The sequence below is a fragment of the Hippoglossus stenolepis genome, chromosome 15 (genome assembly GCF_022539355.2).
Source record: "Hippoglossus stenolepis isolate QCI-W04-F060 chromosome 15, HSTE1.2, whole genome shotgun sequence".
Classification (NCBI taxonomy): domain Eukaryota; kingdom Metazoa; phylum Chordata; class Actinopteri; order Pleuronectiformes; family Pleuronectidae; genus Hippoglossus; species Hippoglossus stenolepis.
The window spans coordinates 21,097,285-21,109,922 of NC_061497.1; the positions used below are offsets into that span (position 1 = coordinate 21,097,285).

General features: G+C 40.9%; 1 protein-coding gene across 5 annotated transcripts in view; it reads left to right on the forward strand.

Annotated features, from left to right (window-relative positions):
- The window catches only part of cadm1a (cell adhesion molecule 1a), a 329,744-nt gene extending 320,168 nt beyond the window's left edge, over positions 1-9,576 (forward strand). For all 5 annotated transcript variants that reach the window (XM_035178483.2, XM_035178485.2, XM_035178486.2 and 2 more), the window contains 2 exons: positions 2,554-2,682; positions 4,740-9,576. In XM_035178483.2, the coding sequence (XP_035034374.1) occupies positions 2,554-2,682; positions 4,740-4,858 (248 nt within the window). In that variant the 3' untranslated portion in view covers positions 4,859-9,576. The remainder of the gene's footprint in view (positions 1-2,553; positions 2,683-4,739) is intronic.
- Positions 9,577-12,638: the final 3,062 nt, after the last annotated feature.

Sequence of the window (12,638 nt, forward strand, 5' to 3'; positions counted from 1 at the left end):
ATTTCCAATGCAGTTTGCTGTGGATCTTTCATGCTTTTCAAAATAAGACGAAGTTGGTGGTGACACCTGGACTCTCTCTCTCTCTAGCGCCACCAACAGGCCAGACTGTTGTACGGCCGTGTTTACGCAGGTGAATCCAGAAGCCAGAGCTCATTACGATACGTAGCAACGCATAATGAAAAGACTGGTGCATTGTGGATGTTCTCATCTCCCGTCGCTCTTGAATGAATTTGAACCGGGGAAATTTAAGCCACCCTGACCGCAGCACTCGCACACGCCGCCCCCGCTTCCCCCAAAGCCAAAGTCCACATTAACATCGTAATAGGAAAGTGTGTTAAAGCACAGCTTTAGCAGCCTGACAAGAGCGAATTGGATGTCAGAAGGATTCCTGCTCACTTTAATTGAATCTGCCCAGCACTAAAAAAGAAAATCTGAAGTCAAAATAACCTATTAGATCTTTCGGGTAATGTTTTGTTGAGTTTGACAGGTAGCGGGGCCCCCCCCCCACCACCACCTCCTCTCCTTTATTCCTGCAGGTTGCAGGAATGCAGAGGTGTGCGGCAGGTGATGTTTTCCGAGGTGTTCCTCTCTCTGTTTGTGTTTTTTCGTTAATAAATTTCCAGCTCGTTTCTTTTTCCTGGAGCTCGCTCAGCACATCTGTTGAGTGTGTGGGTGGGGGGGGGTGGGGGGGAGCGTGTGCGTGTTTTTAGTGAGATACTCCAGGTAATAGATGGTCGGGGGGCTGAAGGTCGGTTCCACTTCCACTTATTGCTGAGAAAGGTTGTTGTTTAGTCTCCTTGCTTCAATTTTTATGGCGTTTTCTGTAAAAATGAGTCTTTAAAGAAGCCATTATCCTGAAAGTGAAGGATCTGGTGTTATAGTATTTAAATAAGCTATAAAATCACAGACATGCAGCTGTACTATAAACACTACGCGAGTTATATTTAGGTCACATCTCATGACTCATCTCTCCACCGCCTCGCGGTCGCTTCTCTATAGGTGAATACATTTGCTCGTCTCTTATACCAAGAAGAACCAATCACGTCTGCAAATGGATATTAACTTTGGTTGTCATGGATCCCTTCACCTGATCAATACCTTTCACAAAGCATTACAGCAAAGAGCCTCAGGGTTTTGGGGTTTTTTTCTGCACACGTGTTTTGGAAGTTAAAGACATTATCAACCATTTCCATCCCATGAGCAGTTTGCAGGTGTTTTCTTGTTTGCGTGGTCGCAGCAAAGCTTTTTCTTCTTCTTCTTCTAAACACTGAACCTAAGGATGAAGCAAAAACCTGTAAAATAACAGATTCTTATTTAATTGTTTAATCCTGATGTCTCACAGCGCAACGGGAGTATGTTAATTCTTCTCCTGCTCAGATTAATCACTTCCTGATCGCAGTCCAAACTCTTATTGTTGTGGGAGTGATTATTAAAATGTTGGCCAGATGAGAAGGAGCCAGGCTGGTCCCAGGAGAGGAGACTGTCTCGTTATGTCTTTTTAGTTGGGAACAAAGAAAAAATATCTTTTTATTTTTTATCTGGGGGAATCAGAGAGTGCAAACCCACGTCAATGCCAATTGGCCACTTTAGCACCTTATTGCATATAAAAGTATTTCAGATAAGATTAATCTGGATCATTATCTTGGATCAGCACCAATATTTTCCTGTTCATAGGAATGAGAACTTTTCAGTAAGATCTCTGCATTGTTTCGTTAGGAAGTCACAAAAATTTAAGAAAAACTATCTCCGTAGTTTTTGTGTAATTCTTCTAAGAGTCAGAAAAACTGATAAATAGAAATGAAAACAACAAAGTAAAAGATCAAGGACTCAACGTTTAATCACAACAACAAGCTTCTCTGAGATCTGAAGCTCAAACATTAGAAGTTGAACCTACACAGACACGTTGGTTTTGGAAAACAGTTCAGTTTAGGTATTTGGTTTAAAACGGTTAAGTTGCGTTACAATGGTTTGAAACTGGTTGAATCTCTGTTAGAAGATTGTTGGGATTTGATTCAGTTATAATCTCGTTGATATTACGGTGGGATCCATTAGAACAAAGGCCAGGTTTGCCTTTTCTTAACATTCTTATTCAAATCTTTATATTCTGCTCACAAGTGAAGAACTTAAATCTCAATTAAAAGTCGATTAATTGCTTTCTGTAATATTACTGCTATGTGTATCTATTGTTAGGGATATTAAAGAAATCTCAAACATGTAAAATCTCCCTAACAGTCTAACCTTGTCACTGAATAATACAAGTTGTATCTAAACATGTTTATTTCTTCCATGGAGCAACATTCATGCTTCCAGATTTATTTTGCGCGTTCCAGTGGTTACACCCCCGGCAACAGGAAGTCAACCATATGCTCAAAACTCGATGTGATCATCTCGGCTCATGGCAGCAACGTGTCGGCTTTATTCTGCGGCTCCAAAGCTCCTCTATTCAAAGTCCTTACATTAAGTGTAATTAGCATCACATCTGACTGTCAGGCAGCAGCGAGTCGGCCTCTGTTTGTCTCCACGCTCAGGTTTTGTTGTTTTCTCTACTTGCAGATTCTCGAGCCGGAGAAGGAGCGCCCAGGACGGTGGACCACGCCGTGATTGGAGGAGTGGTGGCCGTGGTCGTCTTCGCGATGCTGTGTCTACTCATCGTGTTGGGGCGCTACTTCGCAAGACACAAAGGTATCGGAGCCTGGAAATAGAGCTGAATAACCAATACTGACAAATCAAAAGTACACTGACCCATGCATATAAATATAATGGATATTAGTTAAATTTACAATGAAAGGTTGTTGGGATTTGGTTTAGTCACAAATTATTATCACCAGGTTTTCCTGTGTCATCTTGGAACATTTAGAGGTTTTTTAATAAAGTCAGAATTAAAGGTAAATGATTCAACAAAAATACGCACTTAAAATACTGCTGTGGATATTTTAAAACCTACATTTTGTTCTTAATCATTAATCGTTAAATGCAACTGGTTTCCTTTGAACACAAACCGGTTGTAAAGTTTATCAGGTGTTGCCTCTTCACTTTGTTTCTGTTAAAACTTATTTTTACATCCTTGGTTGGAGGCTGTTTAAATAATGGAAATATGGCTATTAAGGCTATGGGTTACCGATGGTGAGTAAAATTACATTTTTCATGCCGCACAGTATAACGCATCTCGTATGCTGCCCTCATAACGCAGAAATAATTACAATCCATAATGAATTTCACACTGTGATATTTCTTATGCACGAGGAAATGAAATTGGATACATCAACCGTTTTAGAGGGGAAATAGTGTAAATGAGGCAAAGTAAATGTGTGGAAGAGACGTTTTATTTTATGATGATGCTGCACTCAGCGTTTCCTCCTCTGATTTCCAATCAGTGGACATTTTTTTGTGGCTCCGATGAAAAACGTTGTGTTAAAGTGCAGTGAGGTTCGGGGAAAGTTGACCCACACCGTTCATTATGGGTAATCAACCCCAGCTTCTCATTCTCCATGTCAACAACTGCTCACACCCGGTGATAAAGTTTAGCTGCGGCACTGTCGTCAAATTCATGGCCTGGATTTGACTCGTTTTATCCCTTTAGCAGTGTAACGCACGCTGCTCCGACAATGATCCAGTCCTCAGTTCGTTGTCTGGATGAAAACACACGAGATTTATTAAGCCTTGTGATTCACGGTTTAGCTGGACAACGACCAAGGCTCCATAGAAACTGTGTCCCCGGCGCTTTCTGTGTCATTCTGAGTTTAATCAAGGTCCCGCACGCTTGACCAATCACAAGTCAAGACTTTAACAATCATCAGTGTGAGAAGAACCACTTAAAATACGAGAAGAAAAAGTTTTAGAATGTGAATTTTGACTTTTTACTTTGGTCCGTGTCCCATCAGCTAACATGGAGGAGGTGGGGTTTAAGACCTATACTGCAGCCAGCCACTAGGGGGTGATCGAGATGTTTTGGCTTCACTTTTTGGCGCCGTCTTCCATCTTTATTTACATTCTGACACCGAGTGTGAGCATCGTAAATATGTCAGCCAATAAGAAACCAGCATTTCCACATATTTCCCTGTAAACGCTCTCTGATTGGTTCGTTGAAGATAAAATAAAATAAAATACAACCGTCCCAGCCCAGTTTAGATTTAACTATAATTGTGAGATGAGTGTTTACACTGAGGTTGTATCAGTAAAAGTCAGATAGAAGAAGAAATAGTACACGTCGTCGTAAAGTGTCACCATTCTCGTCTCTTTTCTGTCGTCTTGTGCAGAATCTGTGCTTTTCTTTCTTCCACATGTGCAAGTGCCCTTCACCATTCGTTCTGGAATATTGCCTCGCCTTCGTTATCAAACTCCACTGTGATAGGATATGAATAAATCCTCTAAATTAGGTTTGAAGTGGCTTTCTAGTTCCCTTTTTCTGCTGAACTTGACAAGGTTAATTTGAAGGTGTGAGCCACGCTCTTCCCCACACTCGAGATTATTTCAAAACCCTGATTTTCATGTGCCAGTCTCGAATGAAAAACTGGGGGAAATGATGTATAATCAGAATATTAGAGCTCGCCGGTGTTCGGTTTGTGTAAGTGACCACACGGAGAGAATTTGCATAATAAGGTGCTGTGGGATGTAGCGGCACATTTTAATCTTTTGTGTCATCTGAGCGTCAGGCTGTAATGGAGTCCGTGACACTGTCCTTCATCCTCCTTCATCCTCCTCCTCCTTCTCCTCCTCCTCCTCCTCCTCCTCCTCCTCAGGTACCTACTTCACACACGAAGCCAAAGGAGCAGACGACGCGGCGGACGCAGACACAGCCATCATCAACGCAGAGGGTGGCCACACCAACTCGGACGAAAAGAAGGAGTACTACATCTAATCCAAACAGGACCCCTCACTCTGGTGTCCTCTTTGGGACACCGAGCTGGTTTTGGGGCCGGGGGCGGAGGCGGGGGCGGGGCTGGAGTTGGTTCAGGATCACTTTTAGTGAGAGTCGAGGGGTCAACGCGTAGACGAGGAATGGGTTTTTAAAAGAAAGGCCTGGTTTTAAGCCGTTGTTTAGTCTCTAGTCTGCAGATGTAGATGGAATGTTTTGTGTGTTTAAAAAAAGTTACAAAAAAATCAAAAAAGGAGGTTAAAAAAAAACGGGGAGGGTTTGGATTTTCGGTAAACTGCGAACGGGTTGGGGGGGGAGGGAGGGGAGGGGGGTGGGTGCGCCAGACGTTGCCAGAAATCACTGTAGAGAGCTTCACCATTCGACACCTCCCTGACTGCTGGTACGAATTTTATTTAGTTCAACCATTTGCAGAAAATTCTGTGCCTTGTTCTGAATATTTCTTTTTTTTTTTTTTTGTTTGTTTGTTTTTGAATCCATACTTTGGGTTTGTGTTGATCCTCATTTGCATAAAACCTTGTTGTTCCCCCTCCTCACTTGTAAAATCGATGTGCTGTTGGCTTTTGTATGAGGGTAAAAATTACACAGCCACTTTATTCATTTCCCCTTAATGTATCTGCACACACACACACACACACACACACAGAGACACACAAACACACACACACTCTCTCCAGTATACTGTGATTCGTCTCAAGCCATTACTTCCCACTATTTTTCTTTCCCTGAAGTTTTGACGGCTCCAAAAATGCATGAAATACTTTACATATCATTGTACAAAGGACATAAATGAGAAACAGGCTGGATATACTGTATCTACCCCCCCACCCCGCCCCCGCCCCCCGCCCCGTCCTCTACAACACCGCATTCAGACGAGAATCAGAATGAAGCCAGTGAAGAATAATGGGAATGATCTTCCCATTTAATTTGGCCAAGTCAGCTTTTAAATTCATTTTTAAGGAGTTTTGTTCTTCAATTACTTTCCTTAGTGAAGTGATGTCGTACATTATCCCTCCTCACTGTTTCATTACAGTAATTCCTTCCTCTGTTTAGTGTTATTTTTCTTCTCTTTGGCTTAATGGCAGCCTGCTCTTTTCCCACCGGCTTTTATTGAGTTGTAATGATGAGATTTAAGTGATTTCCATCTGTTTTCGCTCCTGAATATATTTTTTTTCATGCAAATGGGGGAAAGTAAGAAAATGTAAATTGTTTTCAAATTGTTTCTGGGGGTAGAGACTTTCAGCGAAGATGTTTGAAACGGCTGTTGAAAATATATTTGGCATTGATATTGGTCGACCAGCAGCCATGTACAGAACTCGACTGAAAAAAAGAAACGGCCTTAACCAAACTCCAAAAAACGAAACTTGTTCAAATTTACTTTTAGGAATATTTAAGCTGCACAAAATAAAATAAAAATGGAAAAGCTCATGTTATTTCGTAGACACGCAATCCAATGTAAATCAATCCAATGGAATCACAGCTGTATTGTACACTAATCCTTACTAAGAAAATATTTTTTACTAGAGTTACGATGGAGTACCTTTTGTGGATTTTATCATTTCGCATTGTGAGTTTCTGTCAAACTGTTAAAAAAAACAAGCAAATGTTTGGGAAAGTAAAATGTCTTCGAACCGTCACGCTCTGAGAGACGAGTCCCGTCTTTCCACTTCCGTGTCACCTCCCGAAACACACACAGCCTGTGGTCTTTGCTCGGACTCAGCAGCTCCAGTGCGTAAACATTCGATATTCTTTGCATGTGTGTACGTGCTGAAACTCGTTCCTTCTGCTTCTCTATCTCGCTTTTACGTGTCACGCGCCAAAACTGAACGAGGATCAGTTTTTTGCCGTGCCCTGAGGGACGCCAGAAGTGATTGATTGTTTGTAAGGGAAGTTAATACACGTTGTTGTGCTCGGCGGCGTTAAATCCGCGGTTTGCATTCGCGCCTCGGCTTCTCAACGTGGGAACGAGGGCGTGTTGATGGCAAATGTTTGTCACAGTTGTGTGTTCACAAAGCAAGCAGCTCACTTAGTGGGTCCTGTGACAGGTGTGGGTGGAGGGAGGTGGAGGTCGAGGTGGAGCGCATGTTTAACGTTTCTGAATGTTTCACATCGTTCTGGACGTTTTATCAATACAAACGATTCTGACTCGTCATCAGCCACAACAATAGCTGCAGGTCGTCAAGTACGATGTTTTAATGCTCTTATTTCCTGTGGTTTTTCAAATCAAAGTTCCTCTTGAGGCGAATAGCTACAATCAACTGAACAAAACAAATTATGTTTTGAACATTTCGAGAATCCTGACCCACAGGTTTGTTGACGATACATTTTGTGTGGAGTGTAAAACTAGATGAGTGATGCACATGATTTTACAGCATAAATCCAAACCCTCCAATAAAATATATAAATACATCATATCATGATTTGATGATGGTAAATCTTTAGAAATATCAGATTAGGATGCAGAATCAACACCAATAGAGAATGTTATGAACATGAAATAGTTCATATAAATGTCATAGCAGTCGTTTAGAGAGCAAATGTTTTCATTACATGTTAATTAGCAAAAAAAAGGCACAAGTGTAATGTTTTAGCTAAGTCGTCGGAATTTAGGTGACGAAAATCAATAAAACGTAAAACACTGAAATAACTTCGTCAACAGGTAACTTGGCGCAGAAGGAAATGCCATGAAAATACAGTGAAAAACATTTGATGCAGATATTCTCACTTTATGGGACAATGTGTAAGAACTGGTCAACTATCGACTTCATCCTACAAACATAATGAGCAGCATATTAACTAAAACACTAAAGTGTCCATCATTATCATAAGAAACAGGGGATTTCCCTCTTCTGTCCTTCCCCCTCTTCCCCTGTGAAGTAGCTGGACCGGCCAATCGAGCTCAAGGGGACAAATCCTGGTGTGCCCCCCCCAACCATGTTCCCGCGCTTTCTTCCTCAACACAACAAATATACGTCTCTGACATATCGTATTCTGTTGATAATCTTAGTTAATTTCTAATAACTGAAACACTCACATGTCCCCTTTTCAGTTTCAGGTGAGTTGCTTGCCATGTGACCACGAGGCCATCTAAGACTCAATCATTTTTTCGTCTTTTTTTCGCCATGTTAAAACATTCGATTTGGAATTTTTATGAATGTGCAACTCAGATTGCAGTGTAATAGCTTTATGGTCGTGCACGAAGTCAGCGTTCAGTCTTTTTATATCAAAGAATGTTGGTTTAGGTTCGTCCGAGTCGTTCGAGAGTCGTTTCTCCGTGAAGTGAAATGCATCGTGCGGATTTTTCACTTTCCTCAGCATCACACATTTTTTTCTGCTAACTGAGAAGGCATGCGGGGAGGGGTTTGGCTTCGCGGAGCTGTGGACATGTTTTTTTTTTAGATGGAAGTTACAACTGCTTCTTCTGTTGAAACTTGAGTTAATTTAAAGTTCTGTACTCTGAGAGGAATCACCACTAAGTTAACACTGTATGCTGATGACACTGTTTTGTGTTTGTTACGTGGATGGGTGGTGGGGGGGAGGGGGGGTTATCAATTTAGGTTTTTTCGATGTTTTACGGTCATGGTTTCTGATTAAACTATTAACTGACTTGTTCCCGTTGCTTTATGAATCACAGAGCAGGTGTCACTTCATCTGTAAGACTGAGAATTGTGTGATTTGTGTTTTACACTACACTTCGCTTCAGTGACATGTGGCAGCTTCCATTTGAATCAGACTTCGACAAAACATGTACTTGCCAATAAAGGAATAGAAGTGAATATTGTCTTCTCCCTACAGGCTGATGCATTCTCATATTTTTTATTTGTGAATATTAAACCCTTTCGTGGGTTCGGTTCTGCAGGAGTGGTCCTCCGAATGTTTTTGTTCTTCCAAAGTTCCACTTTAACAAAGTAACAAAACGTCACATTTTGATGGAGATGATTCAGAAATGATGAGGATTTCGATTTGAAGCAAGAATGATACTCAATGTCATTGTATGTGTTGGTTTTTATTTTCTATTTCACGCCCGGTAAAGTAAAAGAAAAATGGAATTTTTGGTCTTACAGTGTAACTGTTGTACTTTTCTTCACATTAAATTCTTTTGATAATGTCCTGTCTCAGGTTCATGCGTTGCTGACTGATGTGACTGCATCTCAGGTAGAATGCAAAGTTTAGGCCCCACCCATCAGTGACACGACAGCAAGTACAATGCATCCTCATCCAATCAACACACACACGTTAGATCCGAGAGGCAGAACTGCTGAGATCGTTTTTTTGCATCTATGTTGTACATGTTTTCTGTGTTTTTCTTAATATTTGGTGCACTGTAAAAGATGTGTTGAGTATTACTTTGTGTTTGCATAGATCATGAAGAGAGCACTTGTTTATTGGAATGAAGCAGGATCAGAAACTTGTTGTGGCTGTACTTCTGTCACTCTCCGCACACCGCCGCCTTTAGAAACTCCTTTCATTCCCCACAACAACAACAACAACAAAAAAAAAGATTTGATTGTTTCACCAGTTCTTGTTTTTAGATTTATTCTTTTTTTGTCTCTCTGCTGTTCTTGGGAAATGTTAATGTGCATTAATGGAGAAAAGGAGTTCCACATTCCCATACATATTTTGTATTGGTTCATAAATAGACATTTTTACAAAACAATGAAGAGTTCTTGTCAATAAAAAAGAAAAGATGTTAATGTCCAAAATAATCAGTGTTGTTATTGTTTTTGACTGAATATATTAAGGTGCAACAGGTAAATCAGGAAGATGAATATGCAGCATCGTGATATAAACACCAAACAAACGTTGCATCTGAACGGGTTGTGAACATGGCGTCTTTTATAGCTCTGACAGGAAAATCCAAAGTAAATGTTTAAGGAAATAAATGACAGTTAGACGACCTAACTCAGAGAGAGTGTGTGACGAGGAAAGAGTTATTTGACGAAAATGTCCGTCTTGCTTCCTTCATAAATCCTTTGACAAACTTAAAAGAACAACACACTTCTTGTTTTGACTTAAAATGTAGATATTTTTAGGTTTAAGGAACCCGAAGTGCGTTTTCAGGAAAGTCTTCAGAGACTCTGCCCCAGTAGAATGAACCCTGGTGTATTAAGATCTCTAAAGGACCTTTATGTAAAATAACATGAATACAACAGTGATTACGTGTTTTTACAAAACATAACTGCATAAATAAATTTTTTATCCCCTCAGCCAAGGGGCGTTATGTTACCGTTTGTGGGCAGGATCATGAAAACTCACACAAAACTCCTCCAAGGATTATCACCAAACTCTGTGGAAGGATGCAGAACGGGTCAGGAAGGAAATCTTTCAAATTTGGTGCAGATCCAGGATTGTTCTTCACTTTCTGTTGATTTCTCAAAATCCAAGATCCACATAAAAATCCAGATATAGTGAATTTACAAAAGGTTTCACAAGGAGACTTGGAGGAGAACATGTGCTCCTCTGATTTGTTAGCAAGATTATACAATAACTACTAAAGTGACTTCCAGCAACCTCGTTTTTTATTTCACTTCCTTAATCACGTTTTATGAACGTTACAATCATTGCGGAGGAATGCACAATACTTTCGTTCTAGTAAACATAGGAACACGTTCAAATTTCATGTTTGGCAAATCAAAAAACAAACAGAGTTTATCAATTCGCCGATATTGTGTTTGTTTCCCACCACAATATCCAATCTCTCAGCCCAATAACCTCCTTTTACGACCTCAGCATTATTACACTGTGATGTTTACACACTCGGCAGCCGGTTAAGGTGCAAAGTGCCTTTACTGCCGAAATCCAACCACACAGATGTAAATCCCGGTCTCTGGTGTGACAGTCGTGTTGATTGTGCAGCCCGACACAAACCTCCACCGCCTCCTGGCATCTCTGCTGCCGAAAAAAAATAAATGTCACACTTCATTCAGAACGTTCCCTTTGAACATAATCCAGCCATAATCTTACAAAACATATTTGCTGTTGCAGTTTTATAGTTTTTATAGACACGACATTTTTTTTAAGGAGACACGGTTTTGTGAGTTGCTATTTGCCGTTTAGGCTTTGACATCATTTCTCCATATGGAAAAGAACCAAGATCCACACAGCAGGGATTTGACGGGGAGTGACAATAATCACCCCCGCCCAACCTGCCCCTGAGGAACATAGACTGAGGTTGTGCTTATGAAAACGCTTCATGTGCTGCAGCAGCAATAGCAGCGAGTGATTATCTGTTTCAGAGAAGCTTTCAGGTTGAGCACTGCAAGAGAGCAGAGTGAGTGACAGTGTGAGTACACCCCCATTATGCAAAGAGTGCGTTGAGTATATGTCAACATGAAGGGAATAGTTACAACAGCAGACCTGAGTGGAGGGGCTGCAGCAATACAGACACTGAGGGGGCTCTTATTTAGAAATATCTCACAAAATATACACTATTGTTTTTCCAGGTTTCTGCTTCAGTTAAGTTTTTGTCACTGAGTTGGTTTGATTCAGACTTTGGAGACTAACGCCACAAGTGGGCCTCTCATCCACTTGCAAACACATTTTTATATTTTGAAAAGCACGTACTTGTACTTCACTGTTGCTTTGGGTAAGAAACGACAACAACAATGGCGGCTATATCCATTTGATTTACACTGTGAGGTCTGATTTCAAGTTTGCATCACATCAGCACATGTAGCGTTTGTCTCTGGTGTTTGATGGATCGTCGATGTAGAATTAATTGCGTTGTGTGTTTGTGGTTGTGTTTGAGCTCACGTCTGGACAGAGGTGCAGCCAAATAAACGCAGTATGGACTTAGAAGAACATGTTTTTTTTTATTTGCTGAACAGAACTATATGCATCTACCTTTTTACAACACAAAACTGAATATAATCATCCTCCCTGAAATAGGGGACATCTGAATAAACCCTAATTATTGCACTTTGATGTTTTTTTCCCGCTGTGGATCTCCTGATTTGAACCCGTGTCCTGGAACCTTTAATCACACAGATGAGTCAGTGTGGACACGCAGTATGAAACAAGCTCTCTTAATTAACACAAATCAGGAGTCGTACCTTCAGAAGCACCACGAAGTTTTACATAAATCCCACAAGGTCTTAGCTCAAAATCAATCTGCTCTTCTGTGCGTGATGAGCGCGGTGAATCTTTTAAACCAACATCTTAAATAAATGGAGAAGGGGGGGTTATTGATTCCAATATGGAGAGGTGGAATCGACGTGAGCCACCTGTCACGGAAAGATGTATTTCTCCGTCTCATATTCAACACTCGTGAGTGAAGCTTTACTTTAACACACTCGTAATGTTCAGAAAATTCAGCGGCTGAGTTGAATGGAGGAAGATATTATCTTTTTAATTACATTTTCGCCGCAGGCTCTCATTATACCTCAAGTGCTGTACATAATGAGCCAACATCTTAAATAAGTAAAGGTGATACTGCTATTGATTAGAGAGCGAAGACCTGAGGCGAGCTATCAGTCATAGAAAATACACTTCTCACTTCATGTTTAATGGACGTGCCGGTCGGTCTCTTATGGACCCATTAGTCAATATCCTCAAATAACTTAAACAGAGAGAAATCACATTCATTACACTTTAACCGACTCAGTAGCAGAAAATGGCTGCGCCCGGTGCAGGCGGAGCGTGTGTCCTTGGCGCTGGTGTTTTATCTGTGGTAATGAAAAGGTCAGTGATGCAGTCCGGCCTTCGTGCATTAACCTTGTGAGCTCAGAAGGTCAAAGCGTGAACATGCTGAAATGAATAGTCCATT